Source organism: Patagioenas fasciata, chromosome 19, assembly GCF_037038585.1.
Source record: "Patagioenas fasciata isolate bPatFas1 chromosome 19, bPatFas1.hap1, whole genome shotgun sequence".
NCBI classification, from domain to species: domain Eukaryota; kingdom Metazoa; phylum Chordata; class Aves; order Columbiformes; family Columbidae; genus Patagioenas; species Patagioenas fasciata.
Genome location: NC_092538.1, coordinates 6,520,469 through 6,536,547, shown reverse-complemented (window position 1 = coordinate 6,536,547; position 16,079 = coordinate 6,520,469). Strand labels below are relative to the sequence as shown.

The 16,079-nt window shown below is 44.3% G+C and overlaps 1 protein-coding gene across 6 annotated transcripts in view; it reads right to left on the bottom strand.

The window, feature by feature from the left end:
* COL26A1 (collagen type XXVI alpha 1 chain) overlaps nt 1-16,079 on the bottom strand; it is a 160,933-nt gene that overhangs the window by 133,142 nt on the left and 11,712 nt on the right. For all 6 annotated transcript variants that reach the window (XM_065853206.2, XM_065853208.2, XM_065853207.2 and 3 more), the window contains exon 2: nt 4,491-4,613. In XM_065853206.2, the coding sequence (XP_065709278.1) occupies nt 4,491-4,613 (123 nt within the window). The remainder of the gene's footprint in view (nt 1-4,490; nt 4,614-16,079) is intronic.

The window sequence follows — 16,079 nt, the reverse complement described above, 5'->3', positions numbered from 1 at the left end:
AAAAATGTCATCAAAAGCATAAAGCACATGTGATAAGCCAAACCAGCTAAAATACTGAAAGAAAAAAGATACCACAACTAGCTGTTAGAAAAGGCATCATAGCCCAGACTTGCTGTGTTGCAAGAATGCTCTCCCCTTCAGTCTCTCCCACGTTTGAGTCATGTTTGAAGCTCACAGATTAGCAACTTCATGTTTAGGGTTTCAATGGCTCTCGCAAAAGTCCAGAGGCCAGGTAAGCCCATTCCTGGCCAAGCCAGCTATGGGTTTCTAGCAAAATCTCCAGATTCTCTGAAGCCAGAAAGTGCTGCAGAGAAAGGATCCTCCAAGGTTTGCATGGAACAGTCACGCAACCACTGAGTACAGAAGAAAAAAAAATAGCAGGATAAAACCTTCCACAACCTTGCTCAGAACATGTGCTTTTCTAGGGTGAAACATGTAGGTTTGTCTTCTGAAGACTGTAATAGCACATGATCTGCCAGGCAGTTCATAACATTCATTTATCTCCTGAGATACAGATTTACTGACCACAACAGTCATATGCAAATACCCTAATCAAAATTAGGCTGATTTTGGCCAATTAGTGTATAGCAAGAAGCTGTTATTTTCTCAAAGTCATAAAACACAGCAAGATAAGAGTAGTACTGTTCTCATCTTACAGACAAGGTGGCATCACTTGACTGAAGACACAGGAAGTCACGGAAGCTCCAGCAATTGAACACAGGTCTTAAATTCTTGCCTGGTCTATGAGACCACCCTTCTCTGTGAGCTTCCAGGAGCTTGGTGGCCTAAGTATGACAGGATTGTGCATTAGCCCGCAGCTGCTGCAGCAAAATGACCACTCAGGAGCAGGGCTACAATTCAGTTGCCTGGGTTTACTGGAGCCAGGTACAACCATCCAGGCAGCAGAGACCAGAGTTTAGGTTGCCATTGAAACACCAAGCTAGAGACTTTATCCCTTCTTTCAGACAGATAAATGGCACGTGATTTTTACAAGCAGACTAGGAGCTTCAGCCAGACTGCTGGAAAGTTGCCTGTTTACTTCGCAGTGTGACAAAGCAAACGCGTATCCTTAGGCGCGCAGAAGCTGAAGCCGTCATTACACATATGGAGAGAGTTCAAGAACAGATCTGTTGAGGGAAAGTCTCCAGCCAAGAGCACTCCAAAGCAACTCAGCACCCAAGCTAAATAAAGAGTCTGGGGTGGAGGGCAAGAGCAGAGCAGCTCAGCCCATCCCAGCCAAGATGACACCCCTGTGAAAGAAGTACAGCTGCCAGCTTCCCAAGAGCAAGTGAATAGACAGCAAGGACATCACGATGCAAAGCTGCTAGGCTGGGGATCTCACAGATACTCCCCTGTCAAGGGCTTGACCCTGTGCTACAGTTTGTGCAATAAGAGAAAGAAACAACAAGAATGAATGGGAGACAGGAAACGGATTAAATCCTCGTCTGGCCACACTGATGTCTGCTTGTAAGCAGAGTCTGTCTAACAGAGAGCCCCTCTCAGCTGTCACCACAAGGTTGAGAGATGCCTTTTTTTTTGGCTGGCGTCCCTTTTGCTAGTGAGAAGCTTGATAATGGGTGTTGGCAGAATGAAAGCCCTCCCAGATATGGCTGACTCCCTGTAAACAAGGAGATGAAAAGAGTCTATTTCAAGTTGCAGCTGGGAGAAATATATAAAGCCAAAATAATGCCAGTGGCTTATGTACATTTTGCATTGGTTATAGTCAAACATAACACCATATGAATCTAGCTACGCCCCCACTTTGCCGCTTGAAGCTCAGGCACCAGAAATCTCACTGAAGAACAACAGGAGAAGGCCAGAAGATCTTTGTCTTTTTGGCAAAAGGAAAGCAGATATATTTATATCACCTGAACAACCAGAGATGTAGAGAGCATGGACTGCCACTGTCAGACCTAGAGTAAGCCTGCCGCCCTCAGACACTAGACTTTCAGAAAACCTGAAAAGACAGAGACGCTGATACAGAGAAGGGAAGGAGGAAACAATCTTGTTCAATGGGAATGAATCTTTGTCCATGTTAAAAACTCAGCTTGACTCTGAAACAAGAAAAAGCCAATTATTCACACATCTCTAAGTTCTGGCAGCGTAACATTGGCAGGTTGCTGTGTAGGCCTAGGAAATCAGACGTCAACCATACAACGTGACTCAGGCTCATCAAGCATTGCCCACAGTAGTTACATGTCACAAGATCCATCATTCTCAGCGGCTGGGTTTCATTCTGTGATCAGAAGTCAGATGCACTCCCAAACACAAGCAACCACTTATAAAAGATGTCTGGGATGGGGATAACTTCAACAACCCACAGCTTTTAGGACCTCAATGATTTTGGCTTCATTGCTGCTTGTCCTTGGGGCTCTCCTTTTCATACAGTGGCAGCACAGTAAACGACCAGGAACCAGCGCATGCCATTCCTGCTTTACCTTTGTTGATAACTGGGTGGGCTCCAGCATTTGTCAGCAGCTTTCTGGAGGTTCTTGGGAAAAAGAGGTCCAAGATCCTTCTCTACTTCAGGCAAGAATGTCATACGACACATGATTAGAGGACAGACAGTACAGTCATTGCCTGGAAATGCTGCCATTCACTTCGCTTGCATTTCATCCCTGTTGCAAAGGCAACATGGCATTAGAGGCCTCCCATGTCTTCTAGTAGGCTTCATGGTGATCATCTTCCAGAAACACGGCTCCCATCAGTTGAGCTTTCACCAGCTGAGATCTTAAATATCAATAACCCCAACTTCTTTCCATATTTTCACATAGAAAGAAAAATTGAGAAGTCTGTTGCCATTCTGCATTGTCTCCAAACAATTGGACTCGTCAGGCAAATGAACCAAACTACATTTGAAGCTGAAAATGTTCCATGAATAACAATGTCACAACAGCACACACGGCTCTTAAAGTCTCTGGGTTAACAATGTAAGAAACCATGTATATGAGTAACTGCAGGAGCCCACAAAAAGGATTTTTTCTAGTAACATGATCAATTGTTTGGTACTTATGGAACTACAGTTATGTTAACTAGGAAAAATAAGCAAATTTTTTGGCAAGTTTAGGAGACAAGGTGAAAGCTCGCAAGTTTCTAATGGCAATTATGTGTGTAAAAAGTCTGGGAAATTAAAAAGCTTCAACAGAAGTTTGGCCATGACAGTGTAAAATATTAAGTGTTTCAACCACAGCCTTGCGTAAAACAAGACCAAAGAGACACCAAAGCAGATATATTACAAGCGAAAAACCTTCGACTGACCATTGGCCAAGTGGAAACTGGAGAAACAACTGTGGTAACTGCCACATGGAAAATGTGAATTCCAGATGAAGAGTCGCAAGAACAGATTGGGAAGGTGGATCTCTGGATATTTAAGCGTACAGCTCAACCAAGTTCTGGGTAGATTATCAGCTACAAGAGGACTTCAATCAGTGTCCTGTGGGTGAACTGGTAACAATAGCAATATAATGACTAAGCTTTGTGAGCCACATTATGGGCTTGTCTACATGGAAATTGTTATAGAAATTAGGTGTAAATTTAGAGCACAATGGTTTTTTTGCACCAATTCCCAGATGGGTGGGTAACACTGTTCTGCTCTTTCTGCTCTGAGAATGTCTTTCAGAGAAGGCAAATCTCAACAATACAAAGACACTTTACACAAGGAAAGGTGGTAGGTAGGGATAGCTATTTCAGGTGCAGCTTGGGTTTTTTGGTTGGTTGCTTTGGTGTTTTGTTTGGTTTTCTTCCTCCTTAGATGTAGGTAGGTCCCAAGACTGTATATGACTGAAAGGCAAAGCAGGCTAACAGCAAACCTGGGGTAAATTTTTGACAAGTCACTGTCTCTAACATCTCTTTCTCTTCTGAGGAGAGGGGACATTGTGCTTATGTGCATGTCTATAAAGGACAGTGAGATGCAGGAGTGCTATAAGGAAATTCCACTCTAAAAGGTAGAAGGCACATTACCTTTGTCCATCAGCAGCTGCAAGGGATTATTTTTTTCCTGCTCTGGCAGGGGGATTGGACTGATGATCTTTCAAGGTCCCTTCCAATCCCTAACATTCTGTGATTCAATCAAAGCTTCTCAGTATATGTCATTAATATTTCTTTTAAAGACCCGAGTACAAGGACCCAATACCAACAAGCCACACAGTGCCATTTGTCCAGCATCCCCTCCAACCCTGTTCAGTCACACCACATTCTGCTGCACTTCACATTTATTTAGCTTCACACCTGACTAGCAACAGCCTCCTGTGTGAAGTACAAATTGGCATTACAACCTAAGCTAAACTGTTTTATGTAGCTTGTCCCCCATGCTACACTTACCTGCACGCATGGTTACTCTGCAGATAACACCAGTGGCATTCTATAGTTACACCACCAGGGGTATCACATCTGAGGCACTGATCTCCATCCTCTATGCAGTAATTGAAAACTAACCCATTTAATGAGAAGTGCTGGAAAATCTGGGCAACGTGAGACATGAAGATTTTTACCTCACTAGGTTGGCACAAGGTCCTGGCCACCGGCAGCTCTGATAAACTCGCTGGATGACTGTTTCTGACCCATTCTGCACCTGGCAGGAAACTGTCCGTGTGACTGTATAGTGACACCAATGCCTGCAGAGAGAAAGGACACCATTAGCACCAGTTCAAGCTGAATCAACATATAACAGACTGCAGTAAAAACAGACCAAGTATCTAGGGGTGGGGTTGTTTCTTCTGCCAGCCATCGCGAGTCTAACTTGTAGTCTTCATTTCTCACCCCGCCCTCCCCTCCCAATAGCTGCAGAAAGATTCCCTGCTTCTGCCAACCTGAACCACAAGAGACCCAGTAACGCCTCTTGCTTGGTCCTCAGAGGCCAGAGTTTTACAGTACATGATTTAGTTCTGTTAGTTATCATAAACAATAGGACTTCAGGAAAAAAGTTCCAAATCTCCTGATAGTCAGTTCCCATTGTACTAGACTCAATTTCATCCTGCTCATTATGGTATCATTCCCCAGCCTCCCAACATTGTGAACAACATCTGAGTTGGAAAATTTTGCTATTTGGTGTGGTGGAGCTCATTATCAGCAAGGCTCAAACAAGCTGGGTGCCAAACAAGTCATATTGCTGTCCTGGCGATGTTACGGTCTAAAAATGGGCAAGACAAATGCAGGGGAGGGGGGGGACTAGTGTCTTATGTTGTCACATATGAAAACAAGAGAGATCTCCTCACCATAAGGCATATATAAGAGAAGGCAGGAGCAGCAGTGTCAGCCCTGGGAATCCGGACCCATAGACCCTTTCCACCTTCTCTGAAAAATATGTTTCTGGGTTCCAGTGTTGTGCTTGGGGCAGTAGGGGAGGAAAGATACTTTCATTTCCCCCTTGCAAACACGATTCATATTTGCCAAAAACTGGTTCATATTTCTGCTTTTGTATCTCAGCATAGTTAACAGGTTCACGAGCCGCTTTCCTAGTGATTTGGGATCAGACCTGTAGTCACTAATGGAAAGTGGAGACACCAGCTTGCGCTCCAAAACCCAAAATGCTTGTGTCAGCATTTCCTGCACATGCAGGAGAGTCCTGCACCCCATCCATCCTAAAGCAAGAGCCCCCAGTACAGTCAATCCCTTCTTCTCCAAGTATCACAGTGGCTTCCCAAGCTCACACCGCAAAAAAACAAACCGCTTGCACAATGGAAGCAGCCGTCTGCACATCCCCTCCTCCTTCCCTCACCCACCTTCCCCACAACAGTTCAAATTTTTCCAGTATTTGCCATTTACAGCATTTGTTGCATTTTGTTTCCTTTTTGGATTCCCCTCCTATCTCTGCAGGAGGCTCCCTGCTCTCTGGATAACTCTCATTTCCATGAATAGGAGGCACACATGCCAGCGGCTGAGCTGAGTGCTGCAGACCACAATGGGCAAGCTGGGGCCAGCAAACTGCTCACCAAACCTTCGGCATGGCCAGGAGGGTGAGCTGGGGCACCCATAGAGGGGGCGGCTTCCCACCCAGCCCCTCGCCTTTCCCTGCAGACACTGCTCCTGCTCACCATAAACCCACTTGCAGCTCCTCATCAGAAAGCACAGACTACAGTTGCATCTCAGGTGCCTCCCAGGCTGGTAGGGTGGTCTTAGAGAACCTCTTCTCTCAGATTTATCAAAGATGTGTGGTGTCTTTATAGGGATCAGACACTCAAATATCTCTACTAACATCTACATCATAGAACCAAAGGGCAAAAAAACGGGGATGAAAGACTAGCAAAGCTTCAGATCGCATAATGACAGCAGATCCTTTAACAGGCTCAACACAACTTCTGCAGAAAGTTTAGGGAGCAAAACCACAAGAAACACAAAGTCAGGAGCTAAAGATTGGAAATGTGACAAAAGCTATCACAGAGTCATCTGGGAAGAATTACTGTTTCCATGGTGTGGAGCTGGATCATCCTATACTGATCATTTCACTCTGATACTGATTTTGGTGGGCTTCTGAGACAACCTGTCCACTTCCTTGGGTACACATAAAGCACTTTGTGTCAGATTTAAAAAAAAAAAAAAAAAAAGAGATACACTGCATTGCAAGAAAATTCCTCCATATCTGATGCTGAAACTAGAGAGCTTCATATTCTTGAAGGCAAATGAGGTGGGAAGGTGAACAAACAGCATCACGCACCCCGGCACAACGCAGAAGAGAAGAGGCAGATTCCACAACTGCCAGAGGGAATCTGGCGGCCTATCTGCTCTGGTTAATGTATAATGGCAGCTCCAAATTGCAATTCCTAAAGAGAAACTGGAAACTAACCGATATTCCCTTCTGCTTTCCCTTGCACAGACCCAGATGTAACATCATCTTACTCCTTTGAGGATTATTTTCCACCAGCTGGGGAGTCTAGATCTACTTTTGTGGATCTGCAGCTAAACAGGTGGCACTGTGCAAGGTGCCTATGTCAGAAACTGCCAGAAAGGTTGATTATTTCAAGCTATCTACAAAGTTGTTCTTGTCACGGCTTTTATTCAGTGTGTGCCACCAGCACACAGACATATTTTTCTTTCCAAACAAGTCCGAAATTGCTGTTTTCTGAGTAATCTCTCACATCTTTGCTCTACCTGGTCCTTGGAATAATCTGTTCAGGTACACACATCCCCTTCCAAGTCCAAGGAATTCAGCAGTCAAGTTGTCGTTTCTCCTTGCAAAAGCCTTTCTTGGAAGCGAGAGATGCTGAACAGACCTTGTCACAATCTAGTGACAGAGCCTCAGGCAGCACTTGCAGGTAAAGCTGCTCCTACACTACAGTGAATATGAGAGAACCCTGCATGTTACTGGGGGAAGAAACCAAACACTTTTCCTACAAATGCAGCTTTTAGGTGTTTTACTGTGGCACAGATGCAGGTGAGACAAAGACAGAAACAGAGTTGATCATGAGATGCATCAGGATACGTAGCTTGGCACTCACTGTAGATGTAATAGCACAGTGACTACAACAACCAGACAAAACCACCCCAAGATTTCTCTTTGCAAGCCAAAAGTCAGCAAGAACAATCTCCAGAATGCAAGCAGGCTTCAGACAAAGTGACGAAAGGCCCCATCATGGCTTACAGAGACTATAAATGACCCATTATACACAGATGCTAGCAAGAAATGTTTAGGACTCTTACTGGCATGCATCCAGGATGGCAGAGAATATATTGCTGCTTATTCAAAAAGAATATTCCAACCAAGCAAACAAAACCATCCAAATAGCAGCTCCTTTAGGGCTGGGTCTGTCAGATCTCGTGCATGCTCATCACCAGCACATTTAGCATGGTGCCCCACAGCATCTCACGGAATTGGCGTTTGCTCCACTGCTTTGCTTACAGACAAGTCTTGCTTGGTCCAGCTTCCCCATCTGTTTCCAAAGGGATGCCCTCCTCTCACACCCTATTTAAATTCTTGGAATATTTTCATGAACAAGTGAGGATCTGCTGACCATGGCATGCAAGCTACTGATTTAGACACTTTTGGTCTAGAGCTACAGACCAAGATCTCATGTCTTGATGGCTGCTGACATCATGTCATTCCAGAGAGAATGCAAGTACTGATGCCAGCAGATATCCAATCATACTTACTGTCCAGGTTTGGGATGTTACTGTGGACATTTCAGGCTAAACAGAGCAACAAACTCAATAGTTTGCTTCCATTTGGAGATACTCTGAAAACTACTGGTTTGAGCTTAAACAGACCTCTCCCTCAGCAGATGTGTGGAGTTCCCCACTCTGCTGACCACATAAGAGTGGTGATGGGCAGCTTCAGGCACTTGGGCATAGGAGGGGACACACAAACCTAAATGCCCAGACGGTGCATGGAACAGGCTGAGACGACCTCAAAGGGCAGCTGGACTTACATAGGGAGCTTGAGTTGCGTTTTGCCCCTGTAGGCAGATGCCATATTCTGCACCCCATCAGCTTTCTGAACCTGCTGCACCCCTTCAGAAGCTTTATTTGGATGCACAGTTCAGCCCCTGGGGATTCTGGATGTCTGTACAGCCTGTAATCCTACAGAAAGAGGGAAAAGCAACTGCAGAGGGGGGAGAAGTGCAAGGTAACAAATACTCAAGTTAAATACCATAAGTTGCAGAACAGCAACATATTCACATATCAAAGCTCAACTCAGTCATGCTAGCCAGGAATTAACTTAGAGCAATCATTTTGTGGATGGGAAGACACTGACAGACAACAAGCTGCCCCTTCCTTCCTCCTCACCATGTGGATTTGCACAGGACAGTTTCCTGAGCCCATCACTCAAAGGGAACGTGCAAGGGATCCCTCCGCCCATTCATATACGGTGAATGCCTAGAAAGCCTCACACCACAAACTCACAGAGCCATCCCCAAAGCTCTGTTTTGTGTCTTTCCTAGTCTAAACTGCTGTTTTTTTATCCAAACTTGTCAGAATCCTGGGGGTCCCTGAAGGACCTTCTAAGGGTGTTGCAAGAAAAAAGCCAACCAGTTGTTCGTAGGCTTCATTTCACTGGACAAGCAATCACAAACTGAACAACGTCAGAAACCACCGGGCTGCACTGATCAGGACTCCGCAAATAGCCTGTTTAATCAGGAGCATGCAACTTGAAAATGAAAGCGGCTACATTCTTGCCTAATCACTTCTTTCAGTGGGACAACAGTCCAGCTCTACACACAAGACCGACTTATTGCCATGTGGTTAAGGCCAGACCTACAGCAGGCAACACCTCCCACACACAGGGCCCTGGGGCTGATGTGTTCACTGGACTGAAAGACATGGACGGCTACAACTCCAGATATCTGTGGCCTTATAACACACCGTGCTCCTACCACCGTGAAAAGCTGCACTTTCAGCAGAGACAATCCTGCAAGTTAGACTCCTAACAAAGCCATTTATGCTATGGTAGAGCCAAGTAAAATGGAGATTTACTATGGTTTTAGTACTTCCGATGAAAGCACATGCCACACGGTACAACACAAAAGCTCAGATCACCAAGACTTAAGTAGCCAAGACAGAAGCAAAGTCTTTCTGGCAGACAAAAAAAACCCCACCACACCAACAAAAACACACCACCACACCAAGCCACAAACCCACCCAGACCTCTATACACAGGATTGTTTCATCAGCACCTATTGCATGTGTCTAAGCAAGAATTGCCCCTCTCCACTCCCAATATTGCAGAAGTCTCTCAATAAGGTTGGCATTTCTGATGTTCATGATTTGCCCTAAAGCTCTGTGCTGTGTAAACAACTGCACTGAATTATCTTTTTGTTTCCATAAGGATAACACACTGTGTGTTATACTTAGCAGAGATCAGCGTTTAGGGCACAGAAAACAGTAGGAGTGTTTTGCTAACTAGATAGATTTCCCCAAGTTTCCTCATAACATTTTTCACTGGAGCTATCAGTTGCCCTGCAATCCTACAGAGGAATTTCAATAAAATCAGAAGGTCGCTGACTTTCACTGGGAAAAAGTTGCCATCCTGACTCCATGAAAGCAAACTGTGCCCTTTTCTCTGTGTAAGTAGTATGGCATTCCCCTAGCTTTTTGCCAGAACAGCAATCCATCATTAGAAGGGGTTCTTTATTTGTAGACTCCACTGAGGCCAGGAGCAGAAGTTGCCCTCTACATGACAAGAAATCCAGCTCCAAAGGCTGCCAGGTTCTCTGGGGTCTCTCTTCCTGAACCATCCAGTTCTACATAACTACATTATTCCCTTCTTTATTCACAAATACACACCTCCCTGAATGTGCTTTGATTCTCATCAGGATAAAATTTACCGGCTAATTCATTGGGCTGTGACCAGATTAGTCTTACTGCTGTGATGTAGCCAAAAAGGAAACAGTCCAATCACATATTACTGGAAATCTGAGATAAACACCAGGTTGGGCTTAAGTCTCTCCTGTGCTTGACCAGGTAAGTAGGTTTTAGGATCCAAGAGCATCATTCAGCTCATTGTCCAGCAAAGACCCAGCTGCAAAATTCAATTGTGAGCAGCAGTTTCCACAATATTAGAATGTTCAGAGCTGATGGATTAATTGAGGCCCATAGATTGATGGACTATTGCTAAGGAATCCATGAAAGACCACCTGGCAGGGGCAAGGGGGTGGCTGTACACAAGTGTATGATGGCAAGGTTCAGTTCAAAGCAGAGCCTGCTCTTCTTTTACAAAGTTTTAAGAGGTCTGCACGTCAGAAGACATGACAAGCCACAGTAATCTTGTTGTCAATATTGATGTTTTACACATGCCTTACGCCCACTGAGTACTTCATAGTCACTAATAGAGGTTACCCCGACTCCTGTGAAAAAGGGAGAAAAATCTGTGTAACAGCCCATTCATTTTGGGACACGAATAAAACTGGAAAACTGCTGGTGTTTCTGAGGCCAGACAGCAGCAGCCATTTGAAGCAACAGAGAGCCAGAGGCACAAACAGGAATAAGACAAGTTCCAGGTCTCCTGCTCCGCTGTGCTGGTCAGACAAAGACTGGAAGGAAGTCCAATCTCTGCGCACACACCACCACGTTCTCCAGAAAGAGTCTGAAAAAAGTGGCCATAAAAATAAGTTCTGGCTAGCAGAGTAAGATGGGACTATTTATCTAGGTACCTCCCAATAGCATAGCCCTTCCCCAGGGGGAAATATGTACAGTGCTTAGTGCACTTCAGATACTCAGTTGCCAATAACAGTCTTAAGTTTTCCCACACAAAGTGGATTATCAGAGACTGCTGGAGGGAGTGGAGTCCTAGAGGAATCTTTACCTTAGGAGGAAAACACAGCTCAGTCTGCACAACAGCTTCAGCAAATTCTGCAGCCAAGTGCATTTAACTGTGCTTTCCTTGCTTTGTTGTGTGCATGTTTGACCTTCCAAGCAGTGTTACCTCGAGGGCTGAACTCACTTCAGTTCATAGGAAACTGCACAAACTTTTGCCTTATCCTTCTGCAGCCATTGAAGTTACAGGGGTTAAGGGAAAAACCCCTCCCTGCTGGAATTATTAAAAGCCTAGAAGCAGAATAGCCAAATGGTTATGGAGCTGCAGGTGCATCTCTTTTTCAGAGACAAAGAGAGAATCCAGCTCCCCAGAGCAACATTCAGCTTCCTCAGCCATGAGACCATTCCTCTTCTCTTCCAATCCCCCACCTCATTCACAGGGCACCTTCCAAGAGCTGTAACTAACGAAGGAGGGGCTCTGAAGATGATAGTGCTCATCTGTTACACACGCTTGATTCATTTATACAGTAGGTCCACCATCTATATCAGCACTAATATAAATGCAAAATATAACAGAGGTAGATGAAGACTTAAAGGTTGAGCAGGCAAGTAGTATCAGAAATAAATTAATCGTCTTCACTACATGCCCCTCTGTATCTGTTTATGCACGTGTAAGGGGAAAGAGGTCAGAAGGCACAAGAAGTATTTCCATAGCGTAAAGTCCCTCTGATTTATACCCATTGCCCAGGTCCTCTGAATTTGCTAGTGGCATGTTCCAGCTGAATCAAACAAATGATTGACCTAAACCATAATTACCTTCATCATGAAAATGAAAGAAGTTAGTCCATGACTGAGCGCTCAGAAATAAAAGGAGGGTTCACTCCTTTGAAGTGCTTTGCTTTTACAGGCATTCTTCTATGCACTGAACTGTTTTGCTGCTCCCTCTCCCAAGTTTATCACAATCAATGAGAGGACGGGAGTTTCCAGTGTTCACAGAGGGAGGAAAGAGGAAATGTACAAAAATATCCATGGAATCTTTGTTAAATTAGACTGACTTGATGGAATTCGGCATTCAATATCCACGCAGCGTGGAAATCATGCACAATTACAGCTGTGTCATTTTTGAAACATGAAAGCTCCTTGAATTAGAGCCTTTCAAAAGAAGAACCTGAGTCTAAACATTTTTGCACAGCTGGATAACCTGGCTGTAGATAGGTCTCCTACCTTCCTATTGCAAATACATCCATGGTACTGGTTGGCTCATTCCTAGAAAGCCTGACCTTGAGAGGAAGGGTGAGGTTAAGGAAAAAAATATCCATAAGACCTTGATTGAAAGCATTAGAACTGAGATTTAGAACAATGACTATTTGTCTAAAATACATCCCTGTGCTCAAAAGTGACATCTGGCACTTGTGTGTCCTCCTCTGAAGATCTGATCTAGAAGTGCTTAAGTTGAAGACAGTGGCCCTGATCTTCATTGAAATACAAGACTACTGTCAAAGTCAGTACCCTCTAAATTTGTGCCAACAGGAATTCATCCAGTATTAAACCGTAACTTTGAGTAAGTAAGATGTGAAGGGGGAATTGTAAGTGGAAAACCAGGACACTCAGACATGGCTTGTTTGTCCCTAAAACCTCAGTATAAGGAGTTAGCAACCCTCTAACAGCACCCTATGCTTTACTAGCACTCCTGTTACAGCTACAGAGTCTCCTCCACAATCCATAAAGTCAGTACCCATAGCTGTCTTTAATTCCCCTTGCTACATTGCATCCTAAATAAATGACAGTTCACACAATCCGAGTCCTCCAAAACAGACAAATCCGGCTCCTGCTGGTTTTCAGCATCTCCTTCAAATCGCATACGTAGCCCTGCAGGGCCTGTATCTACAGGCACCAACAGTGAGTCTGCAAGGGTTGAACAGCGGTTGCTTCTGAATTTATTTTTTTGCTTACAGAGCTCTGTACAGACAACAGTGCATCTTTGTGCCTTGCATTCAGCTCTCTGTTGCCAAAATCACAGCACTTACAAGCACCAATGAAAGCCACATGCATGACAGGAACACAGGGACTCTGCCTAAATGAAGCAGTGTTTTTCATTAGCATTATACTGGCACCAAAAGCCACAAATTACAACGAGAACAAAAGGCAATGTCAAAAGTAGAGCATTGAGCATATCAAAGAAAAAAAAATAGGATGGCACAAACAAGTCATTGCTTCTGATTAGTTGCATACAGTTAATCTGCCTACGTAACGTCCATGTTTCAGGTTTTTCCTGGTGCTGAACAGTAGAAACATTACTGTCATTTGAGACAGGTACACCCTTTTGATAGCTAAAAAGCATATTGACGAAGATCCCACAGACAAAACATTGCTTTCTCTCTTTAAGGGAATACAGATTTGTTTTCCTGAGCTATTTCAACACTCAGAGCAGTGTCCTGTGGGCCCATAAAGGCATTGACAAGCGGAACAGAGCATCAGCTTCAGATTCAGAAGTGCTAAGGATACGACTTGAAATACCTATATAGACTGCTGTGTCAGGTAAAAACCCAGAACTCTTCTAGCAACACTTCCTCCACCCGCTTGCCATCTTTTCCTGTAACACATTATAATCATTTCATTCGGTCTAGGTCTTCAGCTTGTTCAGCAACTTGAAAAGCAGTTTGTGGGCTCTGGTATACAAGGGACAAGAACTTTCTAGAGTAGCTACCTACCAGTGTGATTGCACATCATTGTCAGGAACCAGATTTCACAACCCAACGGGACCTCTTCCTAGGGTGAAGTCACAGTAAGCATGCAGGCCCAGCTTTATTCCACATCACTTCTGTTTCAGGTGACTGCCCTACAAACAGCCAGACATGACAACATCCTCATTGAAACTGCTAAAGAAACAGCCTTTGCTGTAATGCAAGAAAACCCCACAGCTTTCTAATGTTTCTGCTGCTGGAGGAGGTGATACGAAATAATCAGCCAGTCTAGACAAATCCATCTACTTATATTGCTTTGAGATCAACAATTCCCCTTTTCCCTTTTTGATTTGTCAGGTCAGCCACTTGCATTAAGCAAGACAACTGAAATTCAGGTACCCATCAGCCAGCATTTCCATTAGGTCTGAGACAAGCTGGTGCTCCAGGAAGGTTTTTTGGGGGGACAGGTGTACCCTGCCAACACACCTGTACTCCAGGAGCAAAGCACTTTTCTCCAGTAACTGCTCTACTGATATGCCAGGTCATTCTGAACACCAGGCTGTGCTGCATGGAGTAGGTAAAGCACATTGTCGTCTGCTTGCCCAGCTCAGAGACCCCTAAGATGAGCCACATGAGGCCCAGTTCAATAAAAGCCGAGCCTTGCAAAACCGCTCTGCCTGGGTATTCAAAGTGTTAATCAATCTGAAAAACAAAACCCCAAGCCTGTGTGTTAATTTGTTATTTAAATTGAAAACTTTTTCTTCCATGTCTGCCATGTCTGGCACAAGGCTGTCCTGGGCGTTACTACAATAAAAAATAATTTGGAAAATAATCCTATTGTTCCAGTCACACCCATGGGAGTTTCATGTGTAGGGAAGTAGGAACATCAAAACCGAGATCTGTTGTGTGATCAGAAAGCTGAGTTTGCCCTTTACAACAGTCAGTTTTGATTCAAGTGCCTGTTGGGAGAGAGATCAGAGACTGTGAGCTGAGGCAGGAGGACGCCTCAATAGCTTTAAGGTTAATAGATTCCTACTTACACAGCCTAAAACTCTCAAAAATCATCTTCAGCGTAGTAAACTAGCAATACCCTTAAAAACACACATCCATTCCTGCATCTGGTTAGGTGATCACATCTTTCCCTTTCTTGCCTCCCTCTCAAGCCAGTCATTCCCAGTGCCCACCCAAATGCAGTAATAAATTGGTCTAAAACACTTCCCAGTTGCCACTCACAGGCGCCTTCAAAGCAGTTTCTCTGCACGAAGTGGAAGCCTCACTCAAAGCTTCCTGGATGCGGCAGTTCCAGCCACACAATAATCCACTATACCAGCAACCTCCTTTTCACCTTTTTCCAGCCTCCCACTCTTACACTGAGTTGGTCCAATGCCATAAAATATAACTACATAGCAACTGCTGTACATGAGCTCTGCTGCACACAGTAGTCCCAAACCCCAGTAGTGAACACTCTGTATTGCCTCATGAAGTTTTAAACTCACTCTTAAGCAGACAGTGCAACATTTCAATCACACAGAGCCCACTTCACTTTGATACCTCTCTGTGGATCAACTGTGTAAAGACATCTAGTAACAAAGTGCTCTAACTACCTATTTTCAATTTAAAAGGTTCTTCTGCTTTTAACACACCTTCCTAAGCTTTCACTGGTTTTGGAAGCAGTCTCCATACCTCACTTCTAGCCAAGAACAATTACTTGTAATCTTTTAAACCTTGCTGCAATCTAGTTTGTTCATTAGAACAAAAAAAATGAAAACTTTATTTTTTTAAGCCTTTCTCTTGTGAATAGAAAGGCTAACACCTTTCCCTATTATTAAAAAATTCTTGAGCAATCTAAGAAACCGCTTTAGTGCCTTGGTGATTTGGAAGCCTCTATTTGGAAGGGAGACGGCCTTAAGGGAGGAGATCTATATTTCGGTATCCAGGTGGAAAACGGGGTTGATTTGGCCAAGTAATAACAGCCGAAAAAAAAACCCTCTGTAGCCTGTGCACGCACAGTAGATTCCTTAGGAATGATAACACTGCCTTGAAACATTCTCGAGTACACACGTGGGAAATCGGTCGGGGAGAAAGCAGCACTGAGCAAAAGAGAGGGGACAGCGGGAGGTCCAAAGGAGAGATACAGACATTTAGCCAGAAAAGTCACTGCCCTGTTCTGTGGGCATTATAAGTATGGCAACCTCCATTAGATGGGGACAC